This window comes from Rhinatrema bivittatum, chromosome 5 (genome assembly GCF_901001135.1).
Source record: "Rhinatrema bivittatum chromosome 5, aRhiBiv1.1, whole genome shotgun sequence".
NCBI classification, from domain to species: Eukaryota; Metazoa; Chordata; class Amphibia; order Gymnophiona; family Rhinatrematidae; genus Rhinatrema; species Rhinatrema bivittatum.
Window position 1 is genome coordinate 318,870,595 of NC_042619.1, and position 17,061 is coordinate 318,887,655.

General features: G+C 47.2%; 1 protein-coding gene across 1 annotated transcript in view; it reads right to left on the reverse strand.

Moving 5' to 3' along the window:
• Positions 1-1,323: 1,323 nt before the first annotated feature.
• WWC3 (WWC family member 3) overlaps positions 1,324-17,061 on the reverse strand; it is a 319,559-nt gene continuing 303,821 nt past the window's right edge. The window contains exons 22-23 of the mRNA XM_029604359.1: positions 7,772-7,899; positions 1,324-1,744 (exon numbers count right to left, since the gene is read on the reverse strand). Coding sequence (XP_029460219.1) covers positions 1,678-1,744; positions 7,772-7,899 — 195 coding nt within the window. The 3' untranslated portion in view covers positions 1,324-1,677. The remainder of the gene's footprint in view (positions 1,745-7,771; positions 7,900-17,061) is intronic.

Here is a 17,061-nt window from a genome sequence, read left to right on the forward strand (position 1 = left end):
CATCTGTATTTTTAAGAACTACTTTCACACAATGTGGCATCATAGTAATGTGAGAGAGAATTAAAAGCCAGAGAGTAAGGGACCTAAATGTTTTCTCTCATTTTGTGTCTATGGGAAAAATGCTTAGTACCTTGGGGCTAAATAATGCAAGCAGTGATCAACATGAGGACAACAGACACAGGAACTAATTTCTGCAGTGGTTCTTCACCAGCCTCAACATTCAGGGTGTCCAAAACACACACACACACTACTCCGATAGGCAAATACACCAAAACAATACGTTTCATCCATAAGAATCTCACGTGTGTATACCTTTAAAGGTGGAAGGCACATAATTTTGATGTTCCTCCAATTGGCAAAACAAATTTCTCAACTTGAAGGATTCTACTCCTGTAGCTTTCTCTTTCACATTACAAGGATGATATTCACTGTGAGGAGACCTATCGGAAACATCTTCTTTCCCTTCAGTCTTTTGCCTTTATCATTAGTTCTTTCAGCTACCATCTTCTTGTTTTCCAGTTTTGAATCTAGGGATTTGAGCTACTCAGCTTGGTCTGTATTAGCCATCTTTTCAACTCATTGTCTTGAGCTTATATGTTTCATTTATAATACCCTTAGCAAATACAGGCTGAAATTAAAAATGGGGAAAAAAACCCAACAAAGAAGAGAGTACAGACACGGATTAATGTGAGCCAATACCTTCAAGCCCTTCCCCCAAAGCCTCTCTTTGCATCCCATTATCTACTTGGTATTTTCCAACTAAAGGCAACGAATTTGAACTGGCTGGGGGAGGGAGAAATAATTGAAATCCCTAGTAAATGTATCTCCCAAAAAAGGAGGATATTGGCTTGTTTTTCCTTACAGCATGCTGCACCCCAACAATGAACATTGCAAACATACTCTGACAGAAATGCAAGCAACTTTAACAGTCTATGTTTTTTCGCAGGACACAGAACTCAATTCCACAATATTTAATGGCGTTTTTAATTTATATTAAAAACATGGAAGGTGATAATATTCTGATATAAAGCAGAGACGGTGCTAAAGAATACAATGAACGTAATAAAAGGTACAAACAGTAAAAGCTGATAAAACGTGAAAGGATTTAGCACATAATATTTTCAATTTAGGTATCAGAAACAAACCCAGCTCAGCCATTCCATTCAACTGTATGACAAAATATCGGAGAGCAACATTTCAGTCTTAAAATACATCTTAAAGTTGTTTTTTCCTTCAAGGAAAAAAACACTATAAATAAATTACAATACAGTGAATTTGCCTGAACTCGTTTCATTTCTGCCTTCCAGCCTTTATTAATTCACATAAAACAGCTTAAAAACTGTACACACTCTTAAAGGGATAGCGGATTGTTTAACTTTTTTTTTTTTTAATAAAAACTTGTCTTCAGAGATGTCAATGTTACAACAAGGATAAACCAGGCCTTGCTGCAGTCACTAGTATTATAAAATATAGATATTTATATATATATGTATATATGTACACACACGCATGTATAGATATAAATGCATATATTGTTTGCTTTTTTTTTTTTACAAAATGTGTATATTAATAGCTTTTGCGCAAACTTTTTTTTTTTTTTTTTTTTTAATTTACCTAGACTACTAATTTCATGAAAATAAAACAGAGATAAATACTTCATGTGTACAATGTAACATATCACACATCGTCAGCTGGCAGAGGAGGTACATTAATTCTTGGTCTTGTAAAAAATGTAATCTTCTCCCTGTCAATGAGAACAAAGAGAACTAGGTTTAGAAAATTTCATATTTTGGAGAGCTGGGGGGAGGGGGAGGATGCAAATGAGAGCATTCACATCTTGTCAACAGAGCTAATTTGAATTGGAATAAATAAAAATTTGAATCAAAATAACTGAGTAGTCCACATGAACAATATACAAGAAGGACAGTTATAATCATGCAATTGAACATGTGTAAAACTCAAGTGGTTTAATAAGCAATTACAATTTCAACATTTCATTTTCCTATTGTCCAAAACCTGTCAGCTTACTTTCTGAAGGGAAAGAAAATTTGTGTGGGGATAGGAAGTGAGAGAGGGGAAAGAGTGTGTGTCCCACTTCCCCCCAAATAACATTTGTTTGTCATCCTAACAATACAAAATTTTAAGGATCTCTCAAGAGCGGACATGAGAATTCTGGCTGCTTTCTGAGCATGAAATGGGCGGACTTGGGACCTACACAGAGGTTCCTACACCTACAGAAATAGCAACTTTTTAACTCTAGGCATTGGATGGGTTAGTACAGTATGCCCTATCATAAGTCTGTATCTCTGCCCTCTTGGTCGTATCTGACTGCTCTACATTAAAGGTGGGGGTGGAAGGGAAATAGAACCAAGAGCTAAGAGAAACAGATAAGTATGAGAGAAAAAATGTGTGAAGCTTGCTGGGCAGACTGGATGGGCCATTTGGTCTTCTTCTGCCGTCATTTCTATGTTTCTATGTTTCATTCTCAGAGCAATAATACAAGTGTATTTTAGATAACTTTCTGTCTTCTGTTATGATTTCATTTTCATTTGAATCTTGCTCACTGCGCTGCTTGCTCTATGATCTATTCTTCAAAAATTTCATTTTAGATTTATAGATGGCAATTTTTACTTTCCAGGATCCAAACCAAAGCAGTGTACATAATTAACAAAAAAAGCAGAGTTGCTTACCTGTAACAGGTGTTCTCCTAGGACAGCAGGATGTTAGTCCTCACACATGGGTGATATTATCAGAAGGAGCCTGGCATGAAACTTTGATGTCAAAGAATCTAGAACTTTCAGACATGCCTTACTGAGCATGTGCAGTGGTAGTCATCACCTTGCCCCCTAGGCAGAGCCCCTTAGTCCATGATATAGCTATGACATGGAGAAACCAACTCCCAGGGGAGGCGGGAGGGTTTCGTGAAGACTAACATCCTACTGTCCTAGGAGAACACCTGTTACAGGTAAGCAACTGTGCTTTCTCCTAGGACAGCAGGATGGTAGTCCTCACACTTGGGTTAATACCTAGCTCCAGGCTGTCCAAGCAGGACAAAGCAGTAAACCACACAGTGCTAGAGCACTACCTCCCTCCTTTGCCCGAAAGGCAGCCGACCCACCATGGGTGCAAGCTGGGAAGAGTTGGATTCCACAAAGAAAGCCAAGAAAAAGCCTGAGACACAAACCCTCATGCGTAGCAGGGATGCCTGAGGCAGGGGAGTGAAGCGAATACAAGCAGAAGCAACTGCTCATCATGGAAGATAGTACAAGCAGGGTTTCTGATAAAAGCAGTGGATTCAGATCCTCCTGGATACAGGAAGGACCCAGAGATGTAAACAAGAAAGACTCTAGGACAAAAACCACACAGTTTGCTTCAGTGTGGAAAAAAAAAACCAAGAAAAAGCTCTCCAGAAAGAGACTGTCGACCACTGACAGCCAAAGGTCTGGAGAAAATTGCCCAGGTATGGCTGGTAGGCCGAATGGGCAGAAGGAACCCATGCCACGCTTGGAAGAACGAGCAGTAAACCACAGCAGGGCCTTGAACAGACACTGCGTGCCGATGCATCATCCCTAAATGACCATGCAGGACAATGTTGAGGGTTTTAGGGGGTGAGAACAATCCCCGAAACAGACTTGTAGCCCAAAGCTCCCAGCAGGAAGATAAAATAGGCCTGAAGCTCACTCAGGGGCACCTGCCAGAACCAGTTCATCTATCCTGTTACAGGTTAGCAAGGGGAGCAGGAAGGCCCTTTAGGTAACCCAGAGAATGAGAAAACCTAAGGCAGTATCTCTCCTTGCAGGTATACAGAGAGATACCACGGGCACCTTAGCTCCATCTCCACTCCCCCCCGACAAACCAAGCGGGAGTCGCAAGGAGGCAGAATGGCGGACCACAGGGTCAAGCACAAGGCACCCAATTGTCTATCAATCCCAAGCAAACAACTCAATGCCGAAGACAGCAGAGAGTATCCCACTGAGATGGAGCCCTCAGTCTTCTTGAAACTGAAAGCAATTTCCCCCAGGGGAGAATTCCCGAAGGCTCCACCCAGGAGACAGGAATCTGCGGAGTCGCATGCGCAAACCCTGGTAGAACCTGATTTTATTACCAGCCTGGAAACCCAGAGGGCATGAGGGCAGGTCCAGGGCGATCTTGGAACAGAGTACCAAGCTACCCGGCTGTGGTATCACTACTCCGGCCATGAGTGCATATACTTCCCCCTCCTAAGGGAGCATGTAGCCCAGCAATGGACAATGTTGCATGACCCAGGACTGGTCTGCCCGCAGACAGGGTGATCCTGAAAAAGAGGGAAGAATAGCTTGCATGCTATCGCGAGTAGAAGGCAGTGCCTCTAATGCGGGGTACTCAGGCCCCCCCCAACTCCCTCAGCCATGGACATGGCAAAAGGATGAACGGCACGATCGCCTAGCTGATGGACTGAAACACTCCTCACAAAGGAGGGTCCTACAGGCAAGAATGATTGATGATAGTGATACTTAAGGAAGACACCCACAGAGTCCAGCAGATACTAAGGTAACTCCCGAACCAGGGGAAACCTGGAGAGTCGCCAGGGAGCAACACTGGACAGGCCTCTTCGAGGTTAGACCTGTCACGCCTCAAAGCGTCCAAGGGAGAGTGCTATTCTAGACTATTCTTGGGACTGGCGCAGTCAGAGCAGTGACATCCCTTGTCTGGGAACGGAAACAAGGGACACCAGTAGGGCATTCAGAGGGGAACCTGAAAGGGTTGCCCCGGAACCCAGTGGAATCTCCCCTCCAGAGGGGAGAGGGAAGCAGCAAGATTGGGGGCTTCCCGATTCCGAAAGAACTAGCAACTCCCCAAAGGAGAGTTGAGGTACAATCACTGATCGCTGAGGTGCCGACAATATCAACCTACCAAGGGCAGCCAGCCTTGAATAGGAGAGGTCACCATTGCAATCTCCAGAGGGGCCCCCAGCTGAAAACAGTCTGACAAACCACTGCTGCTGCTCCCTGGCCTCCAAGGAGATGCACCAGGGTTGCCTCAAGTAGATGGCTACCCCCTGCGCTCGATCCGTAAGAGGCCAAAAACCCTATTCCCCTGAGGGCTACAGGGTCATGCAGGGGCTTCAGAAAGCCCCCGGCAGTCAACAGCCACAGGGGTGACAAGGACACTCAATGGCGAATCCGATGCCTGGTTGGTGGGGCCCGACGAAGTCAAGGCGGTAATGAGCCATCGGTGGTCTGAAGGCTACTCCAGTGGCCCCACACCGCAATGGTACTGGGGCAGCACCGCATCGCGATGGCATTGAGGCCATGCTGGCACAGAGACCACCTCAATGACCTAGTAGGGGGCTGCAGTATCCAGGGTTAAGCGCCTTGACAGTGGCAAGGGTTGCCGCAGCATCAATGCCATGCACCTCGACAGCATCGAGTACCTGCCACTGCTTCAACCTCGCCAGCTCCTTGGGTGGTTATGCACGCACTTTGATGGATCAAGGGCGTCGATGGCATTAAGGGCCCTATGGGCATTGAGAGAACAGCGGCATCAATGGTACTGCAGGCACCACGGCACTGAGTGCTGCGAGGGTACAGAGGCATCAAGTGCACTGAAGCACCGACTGTGACAAGTGCATCAAGGGCACCATGCCAAGGGATCGAGTGTACCAAAGGCACCGTGACATCAAGTGTATCAAAGGCACTGTGGCCTTGAGTGCACCGAAGGCACTGAGGCACAGAGTACACCGGGCAAGTGCAGCAAAGGCACCATGCCATCAAGTGCTTCAAAGGTACCAAGGCATCGAAGGCACAGAGGCATCGAGTGCATTGAGGGCATCGTGACAGAGTATACTACATCACGGCACCAAGGCATCGATGCCCAAACCGGTGCAGCAAGACTCCAGTTCCACAGAAGGCACAAAAGGCCACCATGGCATCATAGGTGGTCATGCATCTCAATGGCAATGAGAGTGACCCTGGACTTCGATGGCGTCAAGGGGACCATGGTACCCGAAGATGGGCCCTGTCTCCGATGCGGTCCCAACATCGATACATCGGACGAATGGGGCACTGGTCACAGCAAGCTGCTAGCCCAGGCTCCACTCAGTCTCTCTCCCAGGGAGATTGCATTGCCAAGGCTGGCAAGTAGGAAGGGGAAGCAACGTCATCCAGGGTTCCCGCCCATGGAGACTAGTTCCTTGAGATATGGGGAGGTTGACCTCTCCCCCCCATAGGAACGGTATGGTCCTCAATCTTTACACCGCCTGAATCCATCGATGCTGAGCAATCGGTGAACTGTCATGGAATTTCAGTCCAGGAAGAGCTCAGGTGAGTCCCCAGGCTCAGCGGTCAACACGGATCACCGACAGACATAGTCCAGTCCTGTCAGCACTGTGGAAAAAGAGAAAAGACAGACAGAGCAAAAAGAGGACACAAATACAAAACCTGCAGGAGCAGTTTTTTGTTTTGAACAACAGACTCTGCCAGGTTGCACAGGGGAGAACCCACCATGGAGCCAGCAGATAGTTGGAAAAAAGAATAAAACTACCAGCTCTAGAAAAAATTACTTACAAAACTGTAAGAAGAGAGCTAAGCTGAATACTGTGAAAAACATTTTCTGATTTAAAAAAAAAAAAAAGAGCATGAGCTCCACAACCGCAAGACGACAGCTTCGTAGAAAAGACTGAGGGACTCTGCCTAGGGGCAGGGTAATGACTACAGCTGCACATGCTCAGTAGGGCACGTCTGAAAGCTCTAGAGTCTTTGAGATCAAAGTTCCGTGCCGGGCTCCATCCGATGATGTCACCCATGTGTGAGGACTACCATCCTGCTCATCTTCGGAGAAAAAGAATATACATAAAAACGATAAAGCACCATGGTCACTGATTGACGTTATACAAAATATATTACAAAGAAAAGAGAGAGACTTCCACTGTGTCAGCACCCACCAAACCCGGGGGGAGGAAAAAAAAAAAAAAAAAGAGACGCCCCCGACCATCTGCCACTCAACTTGGAAATGATCCTCGCCATGCCCATCCCAGCAAATATCTAATCCCCCACCTCACTAATCATAATTCACATCTAAGTTGCCCCCCTTTTCTTATATCTCTGCCTAAAACAAAAACTATCAAACCCTTCCAGACCCCATCAGCGGAGAAACTAAAACAAAAACCCTAATGCTAAATTTCACATCCATCATCAGTGCACCTCAAAGGCAGCTACATACGCAGACTCAATCAAGCCATAAAATTAAAGAAAGTGGACTATTTAAAATATAAAAAAGTGGCACGGGGAAGATCCCTGGTTTGAACCCCAAGCCAGGTCTTCTGTTTGCCAGGCTCACTGGGGATGCTGCAGAGGCAGCGTTCACAGCTCCTGGGAAAGGGGAGGAGGGTGCTGGTCCTTGTTTAAGGGTGACAACTAGTGGACAGATTCCAGGGATCCAGACTGGAGAGGGAGGGAGGGGGGTGGAAGAAAATTGTGAATGAAGGCTCCTGACACCAGATCCCAGCCCTAGTTCTGCCTGAGCTGGAAGTCCAAAGGATCAGGAGAAAACTACCAGGCCAAAAAAAAAAAAAACCCAAACAAAAACCAAACCCTTTTTATATTCTTGAACCTGTTATGATGGGAACTGAGCTTGTGAGTTATCGAACATATGTCCTCAGAACAAAAACACAGGGATCTTACTGGTAGTTTTGATTGCTTTCTGGCTGCCTCCATTTTCTTTCCAAGTACGGATACTTTCAAGCAAGAGAGGGATAAAACAGTGCCACTGTCTAGCACCTGATCCCACTTACCTGAAGGTCTGCACCTGGGCGGGCTCCTTCTGGTTCTGTCCACGCAGCTGATAGACTTCTTTGGAGACTTGCTTAAGCATTTTCTCCACTGCTTGTTCTTGGCGTTGTTCGAGTTTGGTCTGTCTGGTCTGAAAAGCATTTAAAAACAACAGATCTTCAGAGCTTGGGAGAAAAAAAAAAAAAAAGAGCCTTCGATGAATGCACTGAGTGAAACTGTCACCCCTCCCCCTTCCTTTTTCAGAATTTGTTCTGCACCCCAGTAAATTAGGCAGAAAATATACAGTAGCGCCGGAAATAATTACTCCTTTTGCAGGGGTTGCTATGGGGGCGATAGTATGCGCCGCGGCCACAACTGCAGCAGGTGAAAATGCACCGCCGCAATGCGGCCAGGTGCACACTATCACCCCCCCCCCCCCTTTTCTGGCCACTGCTCTTCATTATGCTATAATTTATAGCGGAATGAAAAATCTAGGCCTTAACCTTCAAAAGTCAGAGGCTTTGTGGATTAGCAGAGGAAACTGCAGGGACAGCTCTATTTCTCTAAAGAGGGCATTTCCTCTTTGGGGATTAAGCTTGATGCTAAACTTAATATGAATAACCAAGTTTTTACCTTGGTTAGGAATAATTTTTTTTTAGTCTTCAGCTGATACACCAGCAGTTGCCTCTGCTAGAGAAAAAGGACACCTTTTTCTCTAGCAGAGGGGTTTATGGCTATCTACCTGAAATGCCTCCAGTTGCTAAAAGGTTTCAGTAAACTGACCAGAGACAAAGTTATCTGGGTAACTTTGCTGAAAATAGGCTTACAATTTACATAAGCGGTGGAGCATCCAAGAAGCGTTCCTCTCCTCCTGATCTCCATAAATAAATCAGCTGTAGCATGCCTGAGCCAGTCCACCCTCAACCCCGAAAAGTGCCAGCGGAAGCATTAAATGCTGGTACAACCCAGAGCTGTACCAGCATTTAATATTCATTTGTTCACTTCACTGGCCACTGACTGGTCCCTTCATCAACTTCATATAGCTTTCTTTAAACTCCAATGTGAAGTTTTGGCATTTCTGGGGCTGAAAACCGAGAATGCCAGATCTCCAGCGATCCTGCACTCTCAGGATTGGATTAAATGAAAAGCAAAGAAGAAAGGGCAATGTTTTCCCAGAGGCTTCTGCTATTTCTCATTATTGTTTGTTTCCTGCCCAGGTGCTTCAAGAAACTTTATTGCAAGTAATTTTATTGTACAGAACTTTATTGCAAGCTGCCTAACTGAAAATTTACAAAATGAATATCTGGCTCTTGAAATAAATCCGGTGCTGGCCAATCAAAGCTTCTTTCCCAGAGCTGATAAAGATATTGGCCTCAATTATCCGAAAAAAAACTAGCTTTGCTCATCTAACTCATGTAATTTCCCAGCATGGGAAGTTTAACTCCTGACCCAGGAATTACATTTCCTGTGATAAAGAAAAGGCATACTGAGCAATCTCTCCTCGAACGCGCCTCCCTGCATCACCTGTAAAGGAAAACTGGTTCTTACCTGCTAATTTTCGTTCCTGTAGTACCACAGATCAGTCCAGACTCCTGGGTTTTGTCTCCCCTTCCACAGATGGAGACAGAGAAAGTTTTACTGACACTGCCCACATAACACAAGGTGCCACCTGGAGACCCTCAGTATTGAAATTTACCCAAGCCAGATGAAAAAAACCAAAAGTAATATCTTAATTAACTTCTATTGAACGAGCAGTGGGAAGAGGAAACCTGGAAACACCAACTGCGTCCCCCCAAACCTTGTGTAGGACCAACTAAAAACCTGGGCCATTCTTCAAAGTCATCACTACAAACAGATTGAATGGACTCTCCAATTCACCATTTCCTCCAGTGGGCGGGAACTCTGGACTGATCTGTGGTACCACAGGAACGAAAATTAGCAAGTAAGAACCAATTTTCCTTTCCCTGAATGTACCCCGATCAGCCCAGACTCCTGGGATATACCAAAGCTTCCCTAAACAGGGTGGAACTGTGAGAGTCCCGCTCGAAGCACACTTTCACCAAAGCCCATGGCCTCTGGGGCCTGGACATCCAAACAGAAGTACCTGGCGAAAGTGTGCAACGACTTTCATGTAGCCGCTCTACAGATCTCCTGTGGCGAAACTTGCTGACACGCGGCCCAAAAGGCTGCCTTAGAATGAGTAGCATGCGCCCTTAGCCCCACTGCGTAATGGTGGCTCTTGATGCTTTATGACCCTTCTTGGCATCACTCCATAGCACAAAAAGATGCTCCAACAAGCAGAAGTTGTTTGTAACCTTCAGGCAGTGCAATAAAGCATGCCTCACAACTAACCATCGCAACTCCTTAGCATGAGGCATCGCTGGATCCAATGTTGGGAAGGACAGAAGTTCCATCGACTGATTCAAGTGGAATGAGGAAACCACCTTCGGCAAAAAGGACAGAACAGTTCAAGGAAACTCCCACATCTGAAATTCTCAAAAAGGGCTCTCTACATGATAAGGCCTGAAGCTCGGAAATTCAGCAAGCTGAACAAATTTCCACCAGGAAAACCATCTTCAAAGTGAGATCCTTCATAGAAGCTTGCTTCAGGGATTTGAACGGAGATGCACACATGCTCTTAAGGACTATATCAAGGTTCCAGGACGGACAAGGTTTCCAAACCGGAGGACGCAAATATTTAGCCCCCTGAAGAAAGCACACAATGTCCGGATGTGCCACTAGAGATACTCCACGAAGGCAGCCTAAAAGTCGCCACCTGAACCCTGAGGGAATTAAAGGACAGACCTCTAACCAATCCCTCCTGCAGGAAGGCTAAAACATCCACCAATGAGGCTCGTCGAGGATCCATCTTCTGCCTCATACACCTTCCATACTCTCACATGTGCCAGGGAAGTGGAAGTCTTTCTAAACTGCAAGACAGTAGCGATGACCCCCTTCCGAATAATCCTTATTCCTTAATAGCTCCCTCTCAAAAGCCAAGCTGCTGGACAAAAGCGATCTAGCTGATCCAAACAAACAGATCACTGGCACAGCAGATTGGGCAGATGTGCTAGTCGCAATGGACCGTCCACTGCTAGGTTGACCAAGTCCGCAAACTATAGGCGCCTCGGCCACTCTGGGGCAACGAAAACCACCTTGCCTGGATGGACTTCTATGCGATGCAAGACCTTGCCGACCAACGGCCATGGCGGAAACACATATACGAGGACCCCCGTCGGCCAAGGGAGAATGAAGGCATCCACTCCTTCTGCTCCTCTTTCTCTTCGCCCACTGAAGAATCGTGGAGCCTTGGCATTGTGGAAAGACACATTAAATCCATGCATGGCACCTTCCACCTTTGATGGATGAGGCATACTGCTTCCTCCGACAGCTCCCATTCTCCGGGATCTAGCTGATGCCGGCTCAGAAAATCCGCTTGCACACTGTCCATGCCCGCTATGTGGGAGGCTGCTAACCACTCCAGGTGCTGGTTCTGCCCAGCAAAATAACTCTCGGGCTTCCTGAGCCACTGCCAGGCTTTTGGTGCCCCTCTTGTTGACTGATGAATGCTACAGTTGTCGGCTCTCCCCTCACCAAGGGCAGAAACGCCTGAAGGCCCAAGCATACAGCTCTGGCTTCCAAGCGATTGATGGACCAGGAGGCCTCCTCTGCTGACCACTGGCCTTGCACAGACTGATTCCCGCACACTGCTCCCACCTGGAGAGATTGGCATCGGTGGTGACAATCGTCCAGGTCAGGATTTCCAAGTCCATACCCCGCCTTAACTTGTCTGGCATGAGCACCCAAGAGAGACTGGATTGAGCAAACTCCATAAGGGGAAGCGGAATCTGAAACTGTCCTGACAATGGGTCCCAGCTGGATAGTAAAGCTGATTGCAGAGGCCTCATATGAGCAAATGCCCATGGAACCAACTCCAAGGTGGAAGCCATAGACCTGAGAACTTGCAAATAATCCCATCCCCTGGGTACTTGCTTCTGCAATAATCTGCGAACTTGCTTTTGCAACTTGGAACTCTGGTCTTCGGTGAGGAAATTCTTCCCCACTTTGGTATCAAAACGCGCCCCCAAGAATTCCAAATCCTGGGAAGGAACCAGATGACTTTTGCTCAGATTGACTATCCCAGAGATCTCTGACTTGGTCTGAATCAACCAGTCGTCCAGATAAGAGTGGACCAGGAACCAGTCCTCTCCAGAGTGCCGCCGCCACCACCACCATCACCCTTGGTAAAGTTCCTGTGCGCCGTCGCCAGACCGAAAGGCAGAGTGCAAAACTGAAAATGCTCCCCCAGAATCTTGAATCTCAGATCTCTGATGATCGGGCCGGATTCCGATGTGCAAGTACGCCTGCAGAGATGCCAGGTACTCCACTTTGTGAACCAAGGCAATCACCAAACATAAGATTTTTCATCCGAAACCAAGGAACCTTTAGAGCGACGTTCACCTTCTTTAAATCTAGGATGGGATGGAATGTGCCCTCCTTCTTGGAGACTGAAATAAATGGAATAGTGGCCCATGCCCACTCTCCCAGGGGGACAGGCATGATGGCCCCAAGCTTGCAAAGACGAGCAATGGTTTCTCGCACCACCAGCCTGTTTTCTCGATAAATGCAGGGGGAGGCGAGAACTGATCTCTTAACGGTCTAGCAAATTCTAAAGCATAGCCTTGACTTATCACGCTTAGGGCCCATTGGTCTGACATGATCTTGGTCCACTCCTCATAGAACAGAACCAGCCGGCACCCTATTACTGGAAATCGAGTGATGGACCAGCCATGCATCATTGTGCGAATTTGGCTCCATCTCCACTGAGGGAAGAGCCATCTCTGCCCAACCTATGCCCCCAAAAGGATGGGCTCCAAGATGACTGCTTACCCGAGGACTGTCTCTGAGAACTCCCTGAAGCCCTAAGAAGCCTAAACCACTGACTGCCTCTGAAACAGGAAGGAAGGGAGTCTTTTGCTTTCGGCTTGTCTTCCAGCAATTTGTGAACCTTATTCTCACCGAGAAATTTGATCATCTCCTCCAAGTCCTTACCAAATACCAATTTCCCTTTAAAGGGCAGAGCTCCCAACTGGGACTTGGACGAAACATTGGCCGACCAGTTCCTCTACCAGAGGAATCTCTGAGCCGAAACTGCTGTCTTCATAGTTCTGAGGAGGTCCTGACGAGATCATACAAGGCATCCGCACTATACGCCACAACGGCTTCCAGATGTTCCACTTGTCTCATCTCAGATTCAGATAAGGATCTCTCACAGCCTGTAACTGTTGCACCCAGCATAAGTCGGCCCTCAACATAAAACTGCTACACATAGCAGCTCGAACACCAAGGGCAGACACCTCAAAAGTTTTCTTGAGGTGCACCTCCAGCTTCCTATCCTGAAGGTCCTTCAAGGCTGTACAACCAGCCGCCAGAATGGTCGTCTTCTTAGTAACTGATCTTCAGAAGCGCAAGCGCATCCCTCTGGCAAAGGATATAACTTATCCATGGCCCTACTGTCCTTCAAGCCTGTCTCGGGAGTATCCCACTCCCTGAATAGCAAGTTGCTGATAACCTATGAAAAGGAAAAGACCCCGTTGGACCCCGAAGGCCAACCATGACCGGATCTTGCATTTGCGCATCATCTGCCCCTGAATCCTCGGGGGAGCTCTCTGCAGCAGGTGTTGGCACTGGAGACCCTGGGACACACCTGATTCTTGTGGCCCTTGTAGCCCCAGAGGGCTTGGGACTCTTCACAGGCATCATGGAAGCCTCCAGATCAGCCCTGCGGTAAAAGGACTTTCTTGCTTTATAAGCCTTGTGCAAAAGAAGCACAAAATCTAAAGAGAAAGTGGAAGAAACTTCAAAATCCCCCCTGGGCATCCTCTCCACTTCCTGAAGGGGGCCCTCCAGCCTCTGAAACACTTCCAGAGGTCCCAGCCACTGAAGTCAATGAAGGAGGGAAATCCCTCTCCCCTACGCGGCCTGCATGGCAGCCTTAAAAGTGGACAAAATGGCCACCATTCCCGTACTCAGTGGGAAGGGATCATAGACAGGCTGCCATGCCGGAGAGAGCCTCCCAGGCTCATGGTGTCTGATGTGTCTACTTTCCGCTGCGTTCCCCGAAGAGCCCTCCCCTCTGGAGAGGCATCGGGAGCATTTTACGATGCGGGAAAGACACGCAGGCACGTTCTCACACGCTGCACAAGCTGAGCCACGCGGTATGCCGGCCGGTGCTGGACAGCGGGAGCAGGGCAGAACACTGCCAGAGGAAGGGGGAACAAATCATAGAACTGCCCAACAGAGAAAAAACCACTAGAGCCAGGGAAAGATATACCGTTCCACGGCAATCCTTCACCTGATTCTTCTTCTGACTTTTTTTTTCCCCCAAACAACTTTAACAAGATAGGAAGCACTTCCCTTTTGAAGAAGAATGGCTGCAGGCTCGAACTGTCCGTCAGGGCGATGGAACTGGGACCCCAGATTTCAGCCGACCAGGGACCAGCCGACCAGGGACCCAGAACCCCTGCTTATCTACCTCACAAACCAGGGAGATGACCCCACCAGGATCTACCAAAACCTGGGAGGCTCCTAATCCCTGTAGACTTTCTTCTATTTTTTTCTTTTTTAAACAGACTGCAGGCTTTGCACCTCCATTTTCTAGAGACAGAGAGATACTGAGGGTCTGCAGGTGGCACCTGGTGTTATGTAGCAGTGTCAGTAAAACTTTCTATGTCTCCATCTGCTGGAGGGGAGGCTAAACCCAGGAGTCTAGAATGATCTGGGTACGTACAGGGAACAGCTAATACGCTCACATTTACATGGGGTGTGGCATGTACCCAGGGTTCTAGTGCATGTTTTTACCCATGTTAAATCCCTTATATACTGGAATTATATTAATGCCAGAAAATATTCAGTAAAACCCGCGCTAAGGTCAGCGAGGCTTATTAGATCGGCCCCAAGAAGTGCCATGCTGAGTCAGAACAAAGGTCCATAAAGCCTAGTATCCTGTCTCAGACAGTGCCCAACCCAAAATGTAGATCCAGGGAGAGGAGGGCATGGCTGGCTGTGTGTATGTGAAGGGGGGAGGCAGTTCTTGGATAACTTGACCAGCCCTGCCAGCCAAGATGGTGGCTGTGTGGGGACTAAGGAGAAAATGCCACTACAGCAGCAGCATACAGCACTGGCACTCAGCCCACTAATAAGGCACATTGATGCCCCCCCTAGACCTGGCACCTTGGGTGGTTGCTTGCCATGCTCCTTCTGACAGCCTTAGTTCTCCTCTCCCTTTTATCCAGTATCTCCCAAATGACCCCATTTCTTCCCTACATTTCCCTGCCAGCAAGCCTGAGAGAGGGTCAGATATATTTCTGTTGGAGCATTTAAAAATTCTTGTTTTTCATTCACATGGCAGCAGCAAATTTTCTGGTGCACCACCAAGTTTAGCAGTCACCCTACGTCCCCTGTTTAGCCGTATAGCTGTCCGGCTAAATGGCAGTATTTTGAATATCAAGACACTTATCCGGCAAGATTTTAGCTGGTTAAATTCTTATCCAGCTAAACTCCAGCCGGATTAAAAAAAACAAAAAAAAAAAGGTGTTTTTGGCGAGCCTACGTTATCCGGCTAATTTAGCTGATTTTCAGTAGTATCCGGATAAGTTTGCCAGATAACTTTAGACCTGCTTCAAAGCAAGTTTAATGTTATCAGGTCTTTTGTGGCCAGACAACTTATGACAACTGGCTATATTCAAAAGAATATAGCTTAAGTGTGGCTTTCTTTCTTTAAAAAGAAAAAAAAAGAATAAAAGAAAAAAAGTGCCATGCAAGCTTGCAGCCCTATTCCCCCTGCCTCCCCAATATTTCAGAAATAGTCCTGCTGGGCCGAACACCCCCATGCCCCCGCCACCCCGAAGCCCTCAGCTGTGCTTAAGATAGTTGTGGTTGCCCATATTTTGGCTCTCCCCTTCCAATTTTTTTTAAATCTTAAACTGGCTCTCTCCTACCTCTTTGAACCCTGGAACTCTCCCCAGCCCCGACTTCTAGTATCCTAGCCAGCAGCGAGGTATTCTCCTATCTACTCCAGGCGCAGAACCGCCTTTAAAAATATATTCTACAGGCCAATTTCCCACTTCTCTACCAACCACATTAAGAGGGGAAATGAAGAACCTTTTTGGAAGATCTGCTTGGTCTGGTCTAATGATCAAAAACAAAATTAATTATTGGAGAAATTACTTACCTGATAATTTTATTTTCCTTAGTGTAGAATGGACTCAGGACCAGTGGGTTATGTGCTCTTCTGCTAGCAGATGGGAGACGGAGTCAGATTCCAAAACTGACGTCACCCTAGATATACCCCTGCAGTGACCTCAGCAACTCAGTATCCTCCTCGAAAAGCCCTTGTGGAAATATATCTTTGCATAAACAATTTAATTAAACTTCTTAACTTGATTCAACTGATTTAAAAAAAAAAACTGGAGACCGCCAGTGCACGCAACTAAGTTAACGCCGACACCATACTAACTGTGGGTGTTTTGAACTAGGGGTAGGCAACGGCTTACCCGTATATTAGGTTTGCTTTCAGAGATCTTCCTCTTCTGGGGCAGCCGTGGGCGGGATACTGAGTCCTACACTAAGGAAAACTAAATTTTCAGGTAAGTAATTTCTCCATTTCCTAGCATGTAGCCAAATGGACTCAGGACCAGTGAGATGTACAAAAGCTACTCCCGGACGGGGTGGGAGGCTGCCCATGGCCCACTTAGTTCTGCCCTTGCGAAGGCTGCGTCTTCTCGGGCCTGAACATCCAGGTGGTAGAACCTGGAGAAGATGTGTAGGTAGGACCACGTCGCCACTCAACAGATCTCGGCGGGCGATAGCAGCTTGGTTTCTGCCCAGGATACTACCTGGGCACTACTAGAATGAGTCTTAACCTGCAGTGGTAAAGGCTTTCCTGCCTTTATGTAGGCTGCCTTGATTACTGCCTTGATCCAGCGGGCTATGGTTGCCTGCGAGGCCTCTTCTCCTTGCTTCTTCCCGCTGAGAAGAACGAACAAGCGGTCTGTTTTGCGCACTGGTTCCGATCTTTCCAGATATCGCACCAGGAGTCTGCTGACATTTAGATGGCGAAGGAGGCATGAGTCTTCCGAGTCTTTATGTTCATCCGGCAATGGTAGAGAGATAGCTTGGTTCAAATGGAACTCGGAAACCACTTTCGGTAGGAAGGAGGGGATGGTGCGCAGTTGTATGGTTCCAGGGGTGAACCTCAGGAACTGTTTCCAACAGGATAGTGCCTGTAGTTCGGAGATGCGACGAGCTGAAC